The following is a 17,622-nucleotide window of genomic DNA, read 5'->3' on the forward strand; positions in this document are numbered from 1 at the left end:
ACAAACGCATTTCCCAAAAAGCCAAACTACAGCCCTGTTTTTCCTCAATATCATGAGACCCATCTTTCTTTTATCCAGCATCTCTCTTCTCAGATTAAAATAATAATAATAATAATTAAAAAAAAATATCACACAGGAAAACTCTGAAGCCCCTTTCAGACACGCTCTCATTTTCAATTATCTCTTGTAACTTGTTCGCTTCATGTCTGAATAAGCATTCTAGTCACTTTTCTATAATTTTACTAAGTGGGATCCAGTACAGTGGTAATATTCACAATTGCGCTATATAACATAGACATCGTATTTTAACTGGATTAACTTACGTTTCCAGCCTATGAGGGAGGGGCAGGAATAGCCATCACTTGCTACAGCACAGACATGGACATAAATATAAAGACCTCTATTTTAGGGAACAATGGCTAAGATAAGTAATCTTCACAAGTCTGTGGATAAGACTTCAATGGATGCACATAATAATCCAGTATGGCAATTCCCATGTAGCTCGTGGTTATGTCCCTAAGCCATGAGGAACATTAACATTAAAAACAAAGCGACCCATGTCTGAATGACAGAATGCCGTCACTGTAACAGACGAACGAAGCCACCAGCATGTCTGAAAGGGCTGAAATGTAGTTTCATTTTTCTTGAACTATTTTGCTTTTTTCTTCTTACAGGTATGCAATTCCTGCAACAGAACGAATGAAACTTGTGCACGGAAAATTGTTGTGGGGGAAAAAGAAAAAAGATTATTGGTTGTTACATAACAATCTGCACTATGAAACTGATAACCTCTTAGCTTTACTGTGCAGTGTTAGATGACTGGCTACCTGGCTGAAGCAAGACAATTTAAATCAGCTATTTACACACAACCTAAGGTAGTTTTAATTCAAGCTAATTAACAGAGTAAAGATATCTGGGCTCATACCAGCAGGGCTAACACACACACTGCACTGCTAGATGTGTGGCTTGCACTTCTCATTCAGCTTGTCGCAGATGACCACTTCAGTAGCGTGGGGGTAGGAAAGGCCTCTTCTGTGCATGCAAGGGACCACCTGTGAATGGAGGCCCGGGGCGCTTTCCCCCACGAAACCCCCCTATGGGTAGATCTTGATTATGCTGCTGAGGGTTTCGGCCTCGCAGCAGGGATCTCTGTGAGATGGGAACGGAGAGGATTGGAGGCCGAGGAGTAGGCAAGGTGAGGAGGGGAACAGGGTTAGGGTTTTGGTTGCGGGGCTGCCCTGGAGGACTAGCAGAAGGTTTCTGGAGAGGAAGGGCAGCGGACTGGGTAAGTGAGCGCGAAGGAGCAGTGTCAACTGCAGGGGAATTAGGTGTGGAGGGTGAGGTTGCAGATGATGTGGGAGAGGGAGACGGGGATGGAAGAGGTAGATTCAGAGGCTCCTTCACTCTACCCAATAAAGGTGGAGGAACACCAGGGGTACCTGGACGGTGGAGGGGGGGTGCATGGCAGAGAACAAAGGGCTCTTTTACTGTGCCGGGGCGGGGAAGCTTAGGGGGCTCGCCTAGCAACGATGACATGAGGGGTGGGGGGGCCACTTTGCCTCCTCTTGGCCCTACTCCACCTCTCTCTGCAGCTTCAGGTCTGACTGAGTGAGGAAGTGGCAGAGGCCGGTCAGCAGGGACCATCACCCCTCCTACCATGACTGCAGTGGGTACAGCAGGGTGAGTAGGTGGAGGGGAATGGCGCTGTGGTATTGGGGGTGGAGGGGGTCTAGGGATTGCTGGAGGTGTGCTGAAGAAGGGAGATGTAGGAGGAGGAACTTGGTGGAGGTGTGATGGAGGAGGAGTCTGGATGTTCTCTGTGTGGTAAGGCAACTGATACTGAGTTTGAGGAAGATGAGGAAGGGGCGGAGGGGGGTGAAGATGTGGGGGGAGTAGGAGATGTGGGGGAGGAGGAGGCATAGAGGGGGTCATGTCCTCTGTGCCCCCTGGGCCAATGTTAAGAGGAGGGGGGACAAGTTGTGGTGAGGGAGGCTGAGCTTCCAGGTATCCTTCCTCTTCATACCACATGGCTCCTCCTGGTCGACTTCCAGGTCCTCCTCCCCGTCGAGAGCCTCGACCAATCACGCGTATGCTCTCTACTGTCTTTATGCGCTCTCCAGTGAGCGGTCTATTAGAGTAGCCTAGAGTTTGAATGGGTGCCCCTTCGGTGCAGGGTGACACGAGTGTCTCAATACGATGGTATTGCCCCTCCTTCCCATCTCCACTTGGAGACATTTGACCTTTTAACTTGTCTTCTTTTTTTCCACACTGACCTCCTTCATCTGAACCAATGCTTGCCTTACGAGAGCTGGCACAGGGCCTCCTCTCTCCCATTGCTCTGTTGTTTCCCATCATCCTTAGCTGACTTTGCTGATCATCCTTCTTACCCTTCATGTCATTACTAGGAGAAGAGGAGACCAGCTTCCTCACATGCATCACTTCATTGTCTTTTAATTTTGTGCCGCTCTTTCTTCCAGCGCCATATCGGGAGGTGGGCAGGAAGTCTCCATCATTGCCGCTTCCCGACGGGGTGATAGCTGCATCCCAGGGTTCATTGCGGTAGGCTGTGGGTGAGAGGTTATGACCTCCAGATGAGCCCACAGATTCTGGCACACTTGCAGGTGTGTCCATAATCTCATCCTGGGTTGGGGTGCCGGCTGCCTCGTCTCTCACTGGGGTCCCATCCACCCCATCAGGACTAACATCACCAAGAGCGAGACTAAAACCTGGATTACCCTGCAGGAAACTGTTGATTTTGGATTCTAAGCTGGGGGGAGAGACAGAAGGAGCTGAGGGGCGAGGGGGGGGAGGTGGTGGAGGAGGAGGGGACAGTTGTCTCTCTCTCCCCCAGTCTCTGATTCTTCCAGGTGTTTCTCGCTTGTGGCTGTTCCCCAGACCAGCTTTCGTTTTTGGGGTAGTTGGGGTGGTCGGGGTGCTGGTGTGCAGAGCTTTAGAAGGTGCTGATTCTGGGGAGGTTCGTGTACCAGCAGCAGCACCAGAGGTGGTGTTAGTCACACTATGCAGGAAAGAGGACAAACCTGACAAAAACAAAGTGTGACAAATATTGAAACAAGGTCACTTCGTTAGTTATTCTTAAAGAAATTCAATAAGCCAAATATATGGATCTTACCTGTTGTGTTGGTTTTAGACAGAGCATTAAGTATCCCTTCAGGTGTGATATCAACACGTGACAGGATACTGGCCAAGGCAGGGCTTGGAGGGGTTCCTTTGGAGGCTGCTGATTGGCCAGATGGGGTTGTGGGTGTCCCAGGAGATGGACGAGGTGATGGGCTTGCTGCAGAGAGAAAGATCAAAGCAGCCCCAGAAATTTAACAAAATTATTTTAAATGTACTGAATCAAACAAAACGTCTTAAACTGGAAAAAATGTTCTGTGTTCCAACAATAAATTGAAAACAACATTAAAGTTAACCAGCAAGTATGAGCTGCATGGTCAACAACTGACTTTGCTCATTAGTCTGTTCCACAGAGATCCCCTGTTGTCCAGACATAATTTAAAAAAACAAATCATTGAGCTACGCTGGGTGATGTGCGTCTTCTTTACACAGAAAAATGTAATGGCGGCTTATTTGGAAATGGCTCCACAGATAATTAACCACAACCACTTTTACAGTTTCCAAGAGAGTTGTTCATGTAATGCAGAGGTCATTACATATTCCTGGAAATACTGTTAACATTGCTTCACTAACCCATTGCAGGCTCTTGAGGGAGGGCTAAAATGAGTGAGAAACATAAGCACATTTGTTGATAATTTCAATTAGCATTTCATATTTTGTGAGCACAGTCAGGGTTGAATAACATCTAGATTCAAGTCTGAAAAGATAAGTGATCAATGTAGTTAATTCTAGGACATTCAATTGAAAATGTTGTAATGAATACAGATTATTATAAAACAAAAAGTACAATCAGAAAGTTCTAGAATTAAGCACATGGGGAAAAAAATAACAAAAATATATAGTGGCAGCTGCCAGTTCTACCCTTCAGCTTCCTAGTAAATGCACCTATGCTATGAACTGGAAAATTAGGTGATTTTCAGATAACCTGACCACTGACCCTTAACCTTGATGTCAAGGTCACTGACATTAAAACTCATCTGAGCTTTTCAGTAGATGCACCTACAGTATGAACTCATTCTCGCGTTATTGTATTCACAAACTTGGGTTTCTAAACCACCTGCCCACTCAGCGGAGTGAGAATGAAGCTTTTATAGCAGAGAGGCTTTAAAAAACAAACAAACAAACAAACAAAAAAAGAACCTAAAAATATTCCTGGATTTAAAATCTCCCTTTCAAAAATCATATTCTCATCCATAGCTGATCATCTTTTAGGTCAGAACTTGAAGTCCAGGTCTGTCCCCTTAAACGGCTCCTTCTGGTATGTATGGCCGACGGTGAACACACCACAGTTCAGTTCACGGCGCTTGCGCTAATGTTTTCCTTGACATGCCCTAAAATGTTAGAGCAGAACTTCACATTGACTCTCTGAAGTTCACAGTGCACAAACCTGTAACTGTCCTGATCTTACAAGTTTCAATATCATAGTCTCATCACCACAGATGATGGCCCACAAATGATGTTTGCTGTTGATGTGGAAAGTAGTCTGGAGGAACATAAGAAGCTGATCTTAGAAGGAAGATGGCCTAAATTAATATCAAGTAACACTTTTAAAGCCCGTCTAGTCCTGGATTTTTTTTTCACAAAACAGAACAGTTTGTCTTGTTTTTTTAAATTTTGTCTAATAACCACCAAGCATAACACAGAAAGTCTTGTCCCTCTTCCACAAACATACCTGTATTCTTCATGGCGGAGGTTAGCGAGCTGAGAATGGAGGTAATCTTTCCCAGGTCCACCTTGGCCAGATTGACACCCAGAGGGGTGGCTGGGGTACTTGTAGGAGTAGCAGATGTGGGAGTCACTGGGGTGGTTGTGGTGGTAGTAGCAGAAGCATTGTTCTTAGAGGCCTTCGCAGGCGGATTTGGAAGCTTTGAAGGCGCATCTGACTTTGCAGCCTTAGACATGGCAGCGGCTGGCTTTTCCTTCTTATCATCTGAGAATGAAGGAAATTCAAAGAGCTCATAGATTCTCAAAATTGAATCACAAGTTTGCAGCTTTGCAACTTAACTTTCTAATGAATTAATTTGGAGACAAAAAATTATATCATAGCACAACCACAGATCTAGGACACTCACCCCCTGCAGTTGCAGCATCAGTCTCTTCGTCAGACATATCCATGTCCTCCATGTCTCTGTTGTCACTCTGCATTTCTCCTTCATCCATGGCCTTTCCATCCAGATCTGGATCGAGCTGGGCTCTGCTAGCCACCATTGCCATAAAGGGTGAGTCAGAGCCAGTGGGGGAGGGGGCATCTTCAGATGGTGAGGGGATGGGAGAGTCCTCAGGTCCAGGTAGAGTGGACTTGAGGGAATCCAATTTCCTTTTAAGACTGGCCACACGATTGGCAAATGCGTTGTAAGCCTGAGGAGAACGTCGAAGAGAGAAACAAAATTAAGCTCAAACAGTGGAATAGCTGGATCACCAATCAATGAAATAAATTAGTTTTAATGTTTTAAATACAAATGCTTGAATATTTCCACTTTAAGACCAACTAACTCTAATTGTTTTGATATCTTTACATCTTACAAAAGACAACACCTACATTGGCCACAATCTTAACTTCCTTGTACTGCATCTCGTAGAAAATATCTGCGTTTCCCAGAGCCTCCAGCAGAGGAGGTCCTGCTTTCAACTCTTTCTCCAGGAAGCTGACAAACTCCTGCAGCTTCAGGCTGCCATCCTCAAAGTCCTTGGCAAATTTGTTCCCCCCTGCCTTATCTAACACAAGAGACAGTTGACAAGCAAGCCATTAAACACAAGGTTTACTCAATTTTTAACAAGTTAAATCAGAAAAAAAGCTAACAGAACAGTCAGAAGGTCAGTGCTGATGCCGAATGCATCAGGGGAAAAATAAATAAATAACACACTTTTTTTTCCGGAGAACTGCATCCCGCTTAACAAGAATAATCCATTGACCTATCCATGAACCCTTTTCACCGATGCCATTCTCAGAAATGGTACATGGGCCTTTTCAGAAATAAGATGCAAAGACTTAACAGCCATTGTTTACGGTGTGTGTTTAATGTGTGTACTGGCTGTACAAGAGCTTTCAGCTGAGGCTAGAGAAAAACTTACCAGTACTAAAAAACATTTCAAATACATGTGGAGAATTCAAATCTCCTCCACATGTAATTTGTTTAAATTATTTCATTTATAAGCTCAGATATCAGGGAACTAAGCACAGTTCATTAGTGAGTTTTGCACTGAGATGTTTAAAACAAACAAACAAAAAAAAACTCCCTGGTGATAAAGCTGAGCTGATGCATTTCAGAATGTGAGAACACAAATGTCTGTCCCAGTCAGACTGGTCATTACTTGGGTTTTTAACCTGCACTGTGGTTTCAGATTGTGTCAATATGCAAGCAGCACAACTAATAGTCCCGTACGTCCACCACAAGCTAGTGCTAATCACGTGTTCTGCTGCCCGCACACTACATCAGGGAGCACCCTCGCTTAAGAGAAGATAGATTTCTCTTATTATGAGCATGTCTTAAGCAAACAGTTTCCTTCAGTGTGCTGCATGTCATAAAGGACAAATGTTGAAAGATGAGACTAAATTTTTAGATTCTGTAACATAGCTGAAGCAGACTAATTTACAATAAAATACAAAAGTAAAAGCAACACAGCAAATATCAGATGAAAATGAATTGGCTCACTTTAACAAGTGCGACAATTTGAGTTGTTGATATGAGTATAAAGTGTTGTGACAGTGAGGGATGTGTTGCCTTGTAGAGAACTATTTTAAAAGGACTTTAGGTACAATTAAAGTACAGGTGTGTTGTCTAAAACCATCACAAGTCCATGTTTTTATTGTTTGTTTTTAACTTTACCCTCCATGCCCACACCAAAGGCCTGTAAGAAGCCAGGAAGACCCCTGCTAGTGATATGTATACTTGTTTTGACAGGCTATGCCAAGGACATAAAAATCCAGTATATTTGAGACTTAAGAGAAAGTACAGAAGACAACAGGTGTGCACTGATGTACAAATAAGCCCAGTGACATCTGACCTTTAAGTCTCTTGAGGGCCTCCGTGCTGCAGACATCCACCCGGAGAGCTGACAGCTGCTTTTCTTGAAACTCTTCTTCGGCAACAGCTTGCCTATATTTTAACAATTGTTCAATGAGGGAGTGGGGCTAGAAGAGAGAGAGTGCAGATGATTTAACATCACAAGATGTTGTTATATCGTGGTTGATTTTCAGGCTTTTTAGAAAAGAAAAGAAAAGAAAAGAAAAAAGAAAAATCCAGGAAAACACAAAGAAGGCCTACCGTGAACTCCGCCACAATCTTGGACTTCAGGGCAGCTTTGGAATTAGCAGGAGCTAGAGAGTAAAAATAAATTACTTTAAAAACACTGTAAGGTATCTGGAAATATTCCAAACAGACAGCGTTAACTTAAGGATGATTTAGTAACCTATGCCCACACTAATACGTTTTCAGCAGTGCCCACACTACCTCAGTATTTTAGCACCTCAAACGGACTTTTCGTTAAACTGCTGACTTTCAGTTTTCTTTGAACAGCGTTTTCCCACACACATACTTTATTCAGCAGCGCCACCAAGTTATATTTTAAAATTTATTGAAGCATTTTTAAAATTTATATTGCTCATCAATGTACAAATTTAATAACTAGCAACCTACAATACTCCCAATTACCAGCAGGTTGACCAGAGGAGTGTACTACCAAACAGGAATTGAATTTATTGAGGTAGGTCAAGGTCACTGAGACTTTAGTTTTTAGTTTGAAAAAGTTTCGGAAATCCTAGGTGACTATTTCTCAAGTTATCGCATTCACAAACTTGGGAGTTCATGTTGCCTGCCCACCTGCCCAGTAGGGTGCCGACAATATCCTATCAGCTTCTTATGGATGAGGGGTAAAAAACAAAAACAAAAAAAACTATTTCATCCATCCATCCTCAGAGGCTGGGTTGCAGGGGCAGCAGCTTAAGCCAAACCCAATACCAACTGTAATTAATCATATTCTCCCATGTCTTCACAATGTGTCTTTATACTCTAATAACTTGAAATCAGCAATTTTGCTTCACTTTCCTTCGTCGTTTAAAATAACCATGAAGTGAATAACTGACTTTAAAACCAACTAATTAAACATCCAGTATTTACAGCATAATATTTACAGCATTACATTGAGATTGTTAATTTCCTGTTTCCTGCTACCAAGATGACCTTATAAATATATTTAATATATTTTAATATTTTTGAATAACATTTTCACCTTGTCATCATTTCAAGTAAAGAAAGTTCTGGTCTTTCTTTTTCTGGACATTGCTGTTCTTCCTAAGTAGTCATTTCTGCATCTACCATACGTAACACAGTCATGCAATAAGAGTTTCCTGGCATGTTAGTAAAGAATATATAGTTTGGTTTAAAAAAACAAAACAAAAAAAACAAACAAAAAAAAAAAAACACACTGACAAAACTCTGAAGTGACAAACTGACCATTTGCAGGTGTAGCCTCTTTTTCCTTTTCCTTTTCTTTTTCCTTTTCTTTTTCCTTCTGCTTCTCTCGCTCCTTTTCCTTTTTATTCAAGTTGGCTTTGAACTGGGCAATGACCTCCTCGGGATACACACTTCTTTCTTCCCAAATGGAAAAGATCCTTTCCACTGACCTGCGAACCTTCCCATCTCTAACAGAGTAAAATGATAAACAACACACAGACCTTAATACCTTTTCAGTGATAGGCATGACGGGTTAGAAGAGAAACAAAATGCAGTGATGGCTGGACAGTACCGTAGAACAAACACTATGTACTTACTTGATGAGCTGAGCAGCATTAGGAAGGACCTCTGAGAAGGCTGAACGAAAAACGATGGCATTCTTTCTTTTGCAGTTTTGTATCACATCGTTGGCAAGGTAGAAAAGATTCAAGCGGTGATTGTTATCAGCTGAAAAAAAGAAAAGCAGAGAAATAAAGGACTCAATCTGGAGTTTAGATCACTATTAGCCTATTTACACTAGTTTCTACTTGGTTTGACCCGATTCAATTTTGGTTGTTTTCCCATTGCAATTGAGTACAACCTGAGGTGCGTGGGGTTGTGATGTCATTTGTATGCAACACAAACGGCATAACAAAGGAGGACATTGAGGTGATGTACGAGTTTCCTCGTTGCAGGGTTTCAAAAATGGTGTTTTTGATTTTTGTCAAGGACATGCTGTCACGATTCATCAAGTTACACCACTGACTAGCCAGAGTTCAACCACTCTGGTGACTCAGTTACTGCAACTTTGCAACTGTTACCTTAACACAAAATTTCTGCTTTTGTGGAAACATGCACATCCAGTGAAAGCTGCTGCTGGATGTGAATGCAAGCCAACATTAGATACTGTGCTTACAGATGAAAGCAGTATACTTGAACGCCAACAAGGGAAAAACAAGGGGGCAGGGATAGCTCAGTAGGTAGAGTGGTGGCCCTATGATTGGAAGGTTGGGGGTTCAACTCCACTGAACGGCTACCCTGAGGTACCGTCCCTACACACTGCTCCCCGGGCGCTGCATTGGTGGCTGCCCACTGCTTCACTGGGTGAATGGGTTAAATGCAGAGGAACTATTTCCCTATGGGGACTAACACATACACATACACATTCAGTAATTTATTCAATAAACAACAAGGTATAGTCTTAGCCTCAGGAGCTAGCATTGCCCTCTTTTGCCGAAATGACTTCTGTACGTGTTTATTCACCAGTCTTTGAAAATTTTAACAAGCTTAAGTCAAAGTCTTCCAGAAAAAAATTCTTGCATGTATATCCAATTTCAAATCTCAATAAAACATTTAAAAAGAAATCAAATATGATTCAATTATTTTTCAAGTCACTTTTTAAATCGCTCCTTGGTGAATTTTCTGACTCTGCTAACTATCATCCTCCTGCTGAAAGGCTCACCAATTTAGTCAACTTGAACTTTTGGACAGATGACCCGTGAAAGCCATCTGCAGTCTACACCAAACATCTCTACTGTTTCTCTGGCTAAACCACAACATCTTTGACTTATTTTACCGCATTACTGTAAGAGGCCTGGAAAACTGGAAAACTTTCAGTTACCATCACTGTAGAGATACTATAGCTACAGCAAAAAGCTGAAGATCGTTTCTTCTTGTGATGGTCTGGATTAGTCAACTTATGCATACGTTTCCATTTCAAGAAGGAATACAATAGTGGCAGGACACAATGAGTTTTGCTGCTTTAGGGAGTAAACAATACTACTGGTTAAATTCTGGATTTTGGGAAATAAATGTCGTATCTAAAAATATCTAAATCTCTTAATGTGTTTTTTACATTTGAATTAGACTGGATTATCACCTCAGTCTAAAACAGAAGCAGCCTTTTATAAACACAATAATCTACCAGTAAAAAATAATAACAATAAACAAGAAGAAAAGGAGGTGAAAGTATTTCCTCTGCCTCAGCTCTCACCTTGTTACCTTCCATTATATACAGCAAGCTGTGCCAAGATAACTTTTTGAGTTGCTGACCTTTTAATTAAACCCCCAAAAGTCAGCAAATTTTAGGCTGGTAAAACAAACCTTTAAAAACCTTTTTTAAGTAGTTTCTTAATAGCAATAATTAACATACAAAACACAATATTATGCATTTAAATTTAATTTGAAACTATTAAATCAGTTCCATCATAATATCAATTTTAAATATCAGTGAAACCTGTGGCACAACAGTAAAGACACAGTGTCAGTCTGTGACTAAGCACGAGGAGCTTGAGCGGCCTAATTCTCAACCTGTGGAAACTGAGGTTGTGGCTTCGTTAAATCTCTGCATGTGCATTCCCAGTAGTGCTGTGACAGCAAGGAAGGTGAGTTTAACCACCAATTAATTAATTATCCTTTCACAACCAATGCCGTGCATTTTAGGAACGTGTAAATTGTAGGAACAGAACTTAAGGGACAACATCTTTGTATGAAAATTAGTGAAAACACCCAAACAGCAAACAAATCAAATTTTAATTTGTGTGACAGGAGATCTTTCTTCAAACTCTAGGGCTGCTCGATTATGGCAAAAATGATAATCACGATTATTTTCACTGAAATTGAGATCTCGATTATTTGACGATATTTATTTAACAATAACAATGTATTGAATAATGACTTTAAAGAGTGTCAAAAAATAATATAAAATAGTGTGCAAATACTGATAACAGTGCAAATGTTTGCAATATAAAAAACAAATGAAAAATGTAAACATCTATGTTTAGTGAACTTTGCAGTGTTGCTCTGTGGTGCAGCTACGACACTGTAGCAAAGTTTACACACTATGTCTACTTGATCCACGTCTGACTCCGCGAACCCATAATGTTTCCACACCACTGAAGTTTTTTTTACCTTTCTTTTCAACCAACGGCAGTCACTCTCCTCTCCAAATAACTTCTGCTTAGCTTTCCGAGCTTCCCTCGGGTCCTCTTAATCAGTGGTCCCCAACCCCCAGACCTCGGACCGGTACCGGTCCGTGAGTCGTTTGGTACTGGGCCGTGAGAGTTGAGGCTCAGGTGTGAAATGTATAGTTTTCAGGGTTTTTATCGGTTTTCAGCATTATTTTGTTATCGTTTTTATCGTTTACTCGGTTTTCCTGGGTCTTTTCACGTGTGTTATGAATAAATTTTCTTTTTTTCGGTACCGGTACTAGTTTTATTTTGTTGTATTTATCCGCGACACCTTAAAGGCCGGTCCATGAAAATATTGTCGGGCATAAACCGGTCCGTGGCGCAAAAAAGGTTGGGGACCGCTGCTCTTGTGACACGTGTTCGAAATGCAGAGAGGTGCGCTCGATTTGCCACACAGAGCAGCGAGAGAGTAAAGCACGAGGGAGGGGCTAATAATCGGCTCAGTCTTTTTTAATGATCGTTGAAAGCCCAGATCGTAATCGAGATTAAAATTCGATTAATTGAGCAGCCCTATCAAACTCCGCTCTAAATCATACATTAAAACTTTATTTATGAGAGACTTGCGTGTGAAATAATAAAAATGTCACTAAGTAGGACGAAGTATACATACTGCTATTCAACATCATGATGTTAGTTGTTATCCTTTAATAACAAGTATTGTTGGGCAGAAAACTGAGAAAGATTTATTTTAGAATCTATATTATGCATGATTAGACAAGATAAAGGAACAATGAATGTTTAATTAATGTAATACTGTTTCACTGTGTTCAATTTTTTCATCTTCTTTGTTTCTACTTTAGAAGTGATTTTCCCCCACTTGTTTTTAACTTTAACTGAATTGAGAATTTACTCAGTCATGTTCCTTTTGAATTACACATTACCTTTTTTGTTATGTCAAATTTATTTAAATAGCACATTTAACACAGAGTTGACCACAGTGCTGTACCTTAAAGTATAGAGCCCGCTCCCAGAACTACATTAAAATACTTTGTGTATTATAGATCAAGATGTGTGTCTATTCTAATAAACTGAAAAACTGACTATACTATAATGCATTAAATTACAATTAGGTAAAAGATACAGTATTAAGCCCAAAAGTTGGAAAATTACAACAACAACAAAAATACTCAAAGTCTACAAAACTTCAATATGACAACAAAGCTTAAGAGTTTAAAATAAGCAGAACTGAACAGAAAAGTGAGACAAAACTGAGTTTAAAAACCCCCCAACTAAAATATAAAATAAAACAGGTACCACAGTTTGACAGATTTCCTTTCTTAAAACTTGGCATAAAAACTGAATCAGCCTGAAAAAACCCCCCAACAAAAAACAAAACTCCACTGCCTGTTGTCTATGTGGTGCAGTAGTTGGTCTGAATTATCCATGACAGACACTTTTGCATCTAAAAAAAGGTCCCTCAAGCATTTTTATCATCGTCCACTCAGACCACTGAAAAATGTTACTCATTACATGTATTGTGCTGCCTCACTCAAATGAGTAGTGAGAGAGAACAGTTAAGACGGGTTGACCTCTCCATGACAGAGAGCATCTTTAGCATGGTTATCAGCAGCCGGGAACATTATCTCAAAGATAAGAGCAAGCCTCACTCCAGAGCATGTCCTCTACAAACGTGTATTTATGAACCGAATCATCTGTAAAATTTGGAAACTTGTCATTTTGGACCAGAAAAATAATATTTTTAATTTAATTTGAAGCTTGATTTGTACTTATGGACAAAAGTCATTTGGGTTTCCTTTTTGCACATTATTATTTTTTTGTTTGAATACTACTAGCACTTTAATTTGTATTATCTAATATTTTTATTTATTATTTTCAAATTCATATGTTTCCTGGGTAATTATTTTAATTTTCTGTGGGATGAGACAACAGGATGACAGTCACAGGTGGGCAGACTTGAGCAGGTGAGGCACTGGAGCCTAGAAGAGAAGGTCTGCCCAACAGGACGAGGAGATGAGAATTACTGAAATAATCATTGACTAATCAAAGAAAAACTGGAAGATTATTCAACTACCAAAATAATCTTTAGTTGCAGCCCTACAACAAAGTCCCTTCTGATCAGTTTGCTCTGGTCTCCATCAGCACACAAAAGCTCAAATGGTACACAGCAGTTCATTTGTATTGTCAGCATAAGCTAATCTCATCATTGTTCTGTGGGCAGCCATGCAGGGTGGGAATTATAAAAAAAGAAAAGGAAAAGAAAAATGCCCACATAGTAACTGGACTTAGCCACTGAAACAGAACGTCCCATTGGACAGATTAGCTTTCTAAAACACAGGGCCTGAGCCTGCAAAAGAAGAGCCTGCAGCAATAGTGTGTCTGCTGATTTTGTGTGTTTTCAGCACTTTTTTTTCTTTATTTATTTTCATACCAATAGATCACATGCTCAAGATTAGAAAACATGCTTAAATACTGATGGTTCATTTCAGCTTTCTAAATTTTAGTTCATGCTAACTTTCTTGCTGGAGTTTATGACTACTAGGGCTGTGCTATCATATATCATTCATGATAACACTGGTACAAATTCTGAAATGATATATTACTACAGAAACATCATTTGTTTTCTATTACAGAGTGTGCCCAACAACAGCATTAAGCCCAGGCATGTCTGAGAGTGAAAGCAATTGTTAGGATTATTAAGATTTAGTATGTGAAAAATTAGCTTCAACAACCTCCAACAATCTACAGTACTTTGCAATATATGCAAGAAAACTGTTTCCACTAAACGTGGAACACACACACACACACACACACACACACACACACACACACTTTTCTACTTGAAAAAAACAAAAAAACATAAAGTACAACAACAGAATGAAAGAGGACCTGCTAGCAGCTGTGATGCTTCAACCAAATATAAACAAATGTCTCCACCGAGCAGTGCTGGAACACTCGCTAGTTGCACTCCATATGACAGGATGAATATTACTTAGGCCATTAAGCAGTTGGCTAAAAACCTAAACAGAGATAACATCCTAGGTAGAAAATATTCTTCAGTTTTATTATGCAGCAACTGAAGAGTTACAAAGATAAGTTTACTTAAAAAAATAAAAATAAAAATAACTACACTAAACGTTAAGTAGTTATGTTACTTACAGTTTCCAGGAAAAACACTACCCAGGGTACATACGGGTTTACATGTTACTTATGCTGTGTCACTGGCTATAATGCTGCTACTACAATGACAGTAGCTCATTAAAACATTCCTGAAAGGTGCAGTGAACATTCCTGAAAGGATCAGGAAAGTCATCAACCAGGAACCAAATTTGGTTTGTGAATCTGAACAATCTACAACAGAAACAACAACACAGAAGCACTATTTCAATATGACTTTACCAGCACTTCAAGCATCTATTTCATTTAATCATGCATGCACCAACATAAATAAAGAAGCACAGAATATGTAGGGCAGTTGGCCTGCCTTGTTCTTCCCACACAACTCTACAAAGCTGATGAAATTTATTTACTGCAGGCTTAAAAATAACAATCAGCCCATAACCCATCAAAACCTATACAAATAAAGATAAAGGCAGCAAATGTATTTCTAATAGCAACGGATAAGGAGGGAGAGACTTATCAAATGTACTGTAGACACTTAAGGGGCACAAATTAAAGAAACGGGAGTGAAAAAACTAAAGTATATTGCAGAGACTTTGACTAGCTCTAAATAATACAAACAGGTGCAAATTTATATGGACTTGAGGGAAACTTTTAAAAACAGCATTACTACATTTTCAAAACATGATTCGGTTTGTTTGTTTGGGGGTTTTTTTTTTAAGCAAAGAATCAAAGTTTTCAAACACATCTCATCATCATCCATGAGAATCTGTCACAAAAAGCTCACCTAGCAACTGACCAAAATGCATAATCCTCCTCGGCTTTTGGGTGAGCTGTCTTTTTGTTAGCAAGATTACGCAAACAAACTACCAGGCCAAGGTGGAGAATAGGAAAAGGAAGAAGCCATTACATTTAGTGTTGATCTGAATTCGTTTCTTTAAAAACGCACGGTTTGGCATTGGCAGACAAGTGTGCTGATTAACTGCCCTTCCACTGAATTGCTCCACACTGCGATCCCGGCTGGTCTTATTAGATTTATTATGCAGGAGGATTCATAAAAACTCATAAGATACAAGTACATGGAGGGAGTAGAGATAAGAGTGCCGCCTTGAAATGTCAACATAGTGTTAGAGTGCAAAAGCAGAGATGACTGTAGTGACTAAGGAAATGCTTTCAAGGCTACAACTCTTCATAACTCCCTCTTGATAACTTGTTCTATTATGGAGGGCTCTTTTAGCATTTAACCAACACAACTAACTAGCAGCTATTTATTTTTTATTATTTGGCCATGACATGTTTTGGGATCTAGAACTACATCCAATTTAGGGTTTTGGGGAGTGCTGAAGCCTACACCAGATGTCACTAGACCTTAATAATGTGAGTCCTTGACAGGTTGCCAGTCCATAACAGGACAAACACACAGAGACAAAACCCATCCACACACACATCCAGTTTAAAACCACAAGTTAACCCAGCATGTATGTCTTTGGACTGTGGGAGGAAGTTTTAGTACCGACAGAGAACCAACGCATCCACAAGGGGAACATACAAAGTTAATAAAAAGCATAAGACATAAAAAGCAAGATCTATGAGCAATTGTGTTTCCAATATATCTGACATATTAACAAAATATTTCTGATGTAGCAAAATATTAGTATATGTTGATTTAAGAAAGCTACAATGATAAGACTCATGCCTCTTATGAGACCTCTTTACACTCAACATCTTAAATCGGAATTACTGGTACAGATATAAAATTTTATTATTTAAAAGTGCATTTCAGATATCTAGCATTGAGGTTGAAAGGCACAAAATTACATCCTTACTAGATAAAAGTTTAACCTAACTAGACAGGATTTAATATCAAACAACGTAACTTCTACTTCTAATGTAAGAACTGTTGCGCACGTGTACTCTGCTACTTAAGATATATTTAATTAGAAACCAGTCTAAACACGTTATGGGAATGTCAACGGGGATTATAACACGTCAGAACAAAATAATAACTATCTAACACATTTTAAACAGAAGCCAATAGTAAAGGGTGAGGTGCTGTAATTAAAGTGTATTACACGATATCTACACTGCACATACCCACTATATGGCATTATCGTTAATACTAATCTGACAGGAGATAAATGAAGTGTAGATAGTTTAAACGACGTTATCACCGTTTGTTTGGAAAGTTTGGAACTACAGCTAGTCTAGTTAATTTTGCATTTTTAGTATAAATGTTAAATGAGCTTGTCGGTAAAAATTAATAATATAATAACAATGAAAGGGACATACGAGTTTAATTTAAGTGGATCGCTCCTTTATCGCTTCACGCGTCCTCTAAATAAACTATGCTCGATACGACCAGCCGTCAGGAACAACTCAAACCACCATGCACCAACTAAAGCTAACATGCAGCTGATTAAATCAGTCTAAAAATAATATTTTTATCATGTTTGCTCTTCGGCTTAAAAGCGCAGTGCCGTGAACCCCGGGAGGCCCGACTGTAAACATCGCTAGCAGTAGCTTTGCTAACATTAGCAGCTAATTTCAAGCAACGGCAGCGTTAGCTTATAAATATGCTGCATATCAAAAAACTTGAACTTCGTTCAGGGGGTAAATTATTGCTCTTTTGTGCACTAAACAACTTTGTCCCTAACGCAATAAACTGCAGCCGAGTTTTGCAAACTGGTAGCTGGTCCAGACAGAAATGCATTTGAAAAATGGCTAAAATGCGCTAGCTAGCGGATTAGCTTCAGTGACAAGCTACTCACATTTCTTGAGCCACTTCATCCAGTAGCGGACGATAAGGCTGTGATGTCTCTTGTTTTCAATGCACCAAGCTGAAAGTCCTTGTATTGACTCCATAGTGTTTGAAACTCCCTGAAAACGCCGGTCCAAAGACGCTTCCAGAGCAGCGGTGGAGCTGCGTGAGCCGTGACCACTTGCAGCCCCTGAACCGGCCGCCATCTTTCCAACTCTGTGGTGCTGCTGGGGATGGAGGAGCTAAACTA

General features: G+C 40.2%; 1 protein-coding gene across 1 annotated transcript; it reads right to left on the reverse strand.

Annotated features, from left to right (window-relative positions):
• Nucleotides 1–1,002: 1,002 nt before the first annotated feature.
• On the reverse strand, nt 1,003–17,578 carry rprd2b (regulation of nuclear pre-mRNA domain containing 2b). Its single transcript, XM_085366511.1, has 10 exons — nt 17,383–17,578; nt 8,906–9,035; nt 8,589–8,776; nt 7,401–7,453; nt 7,141–7,267; nt 5,675–5,850; nt 5,208–5,493; nt 4,808–5,065; nt 3,131–3,295; nt 1,003–3,038 (listed from the first exon to the last, which is right to left on the reverse strand). Exons 1-10 carry the CDS (start codon nt 17,576–17,578, stop codon nt 1,003–1,005), a joined length of 3,615 nt encoding a protein of 1,204 aa, XP_085222637.1.
• Between the last annotated feature and the right edge of the window lie 44 nt (nt 17,579–17,622).

This window comes from Diplotaxodon limnothrissa, linkage group LG11 (genome assembly GCF_057381915.1).
Source record: "Diplotaxodon limnothrissa isolate DT_005_m linkage group LG11, D_limnothrissa_male_GT1.1, whole genome shotgun sequence".
NCBI classification, from domain to species: Eukaryota; Metazoa; Chordata; class Actinopteri; order Cichliformes; family Cichlidae; genus Diplotaxodon; species Diplotaxodon limnothrissa.

Bases quoted from the DNA above. Each gene is read 5' to 3' on its own strand.
- rprd2b (XM_085366511.1), bottom strand. From the start codon at position 17,578: ATGGCGGCCGGTTCAGGGGCTGCAAGTGGTCACGGCTCACGCAGCTCC. The intron at 5,494-5,674 runs GTAGGTGTTGTC...CGTTCTCCTCAG, and splicing joins AAGTTAAGATTGTGGCCAAT to GCTTACAACGCATTTGCCAA. The intron at 5,066-5,207 runs GTGAGTGTCCTA...CTTCATTCTCAG, and splicing joins TGATGCTGCAACTGCAGGGG to ATGATAAGAAGGAAAAGCCA.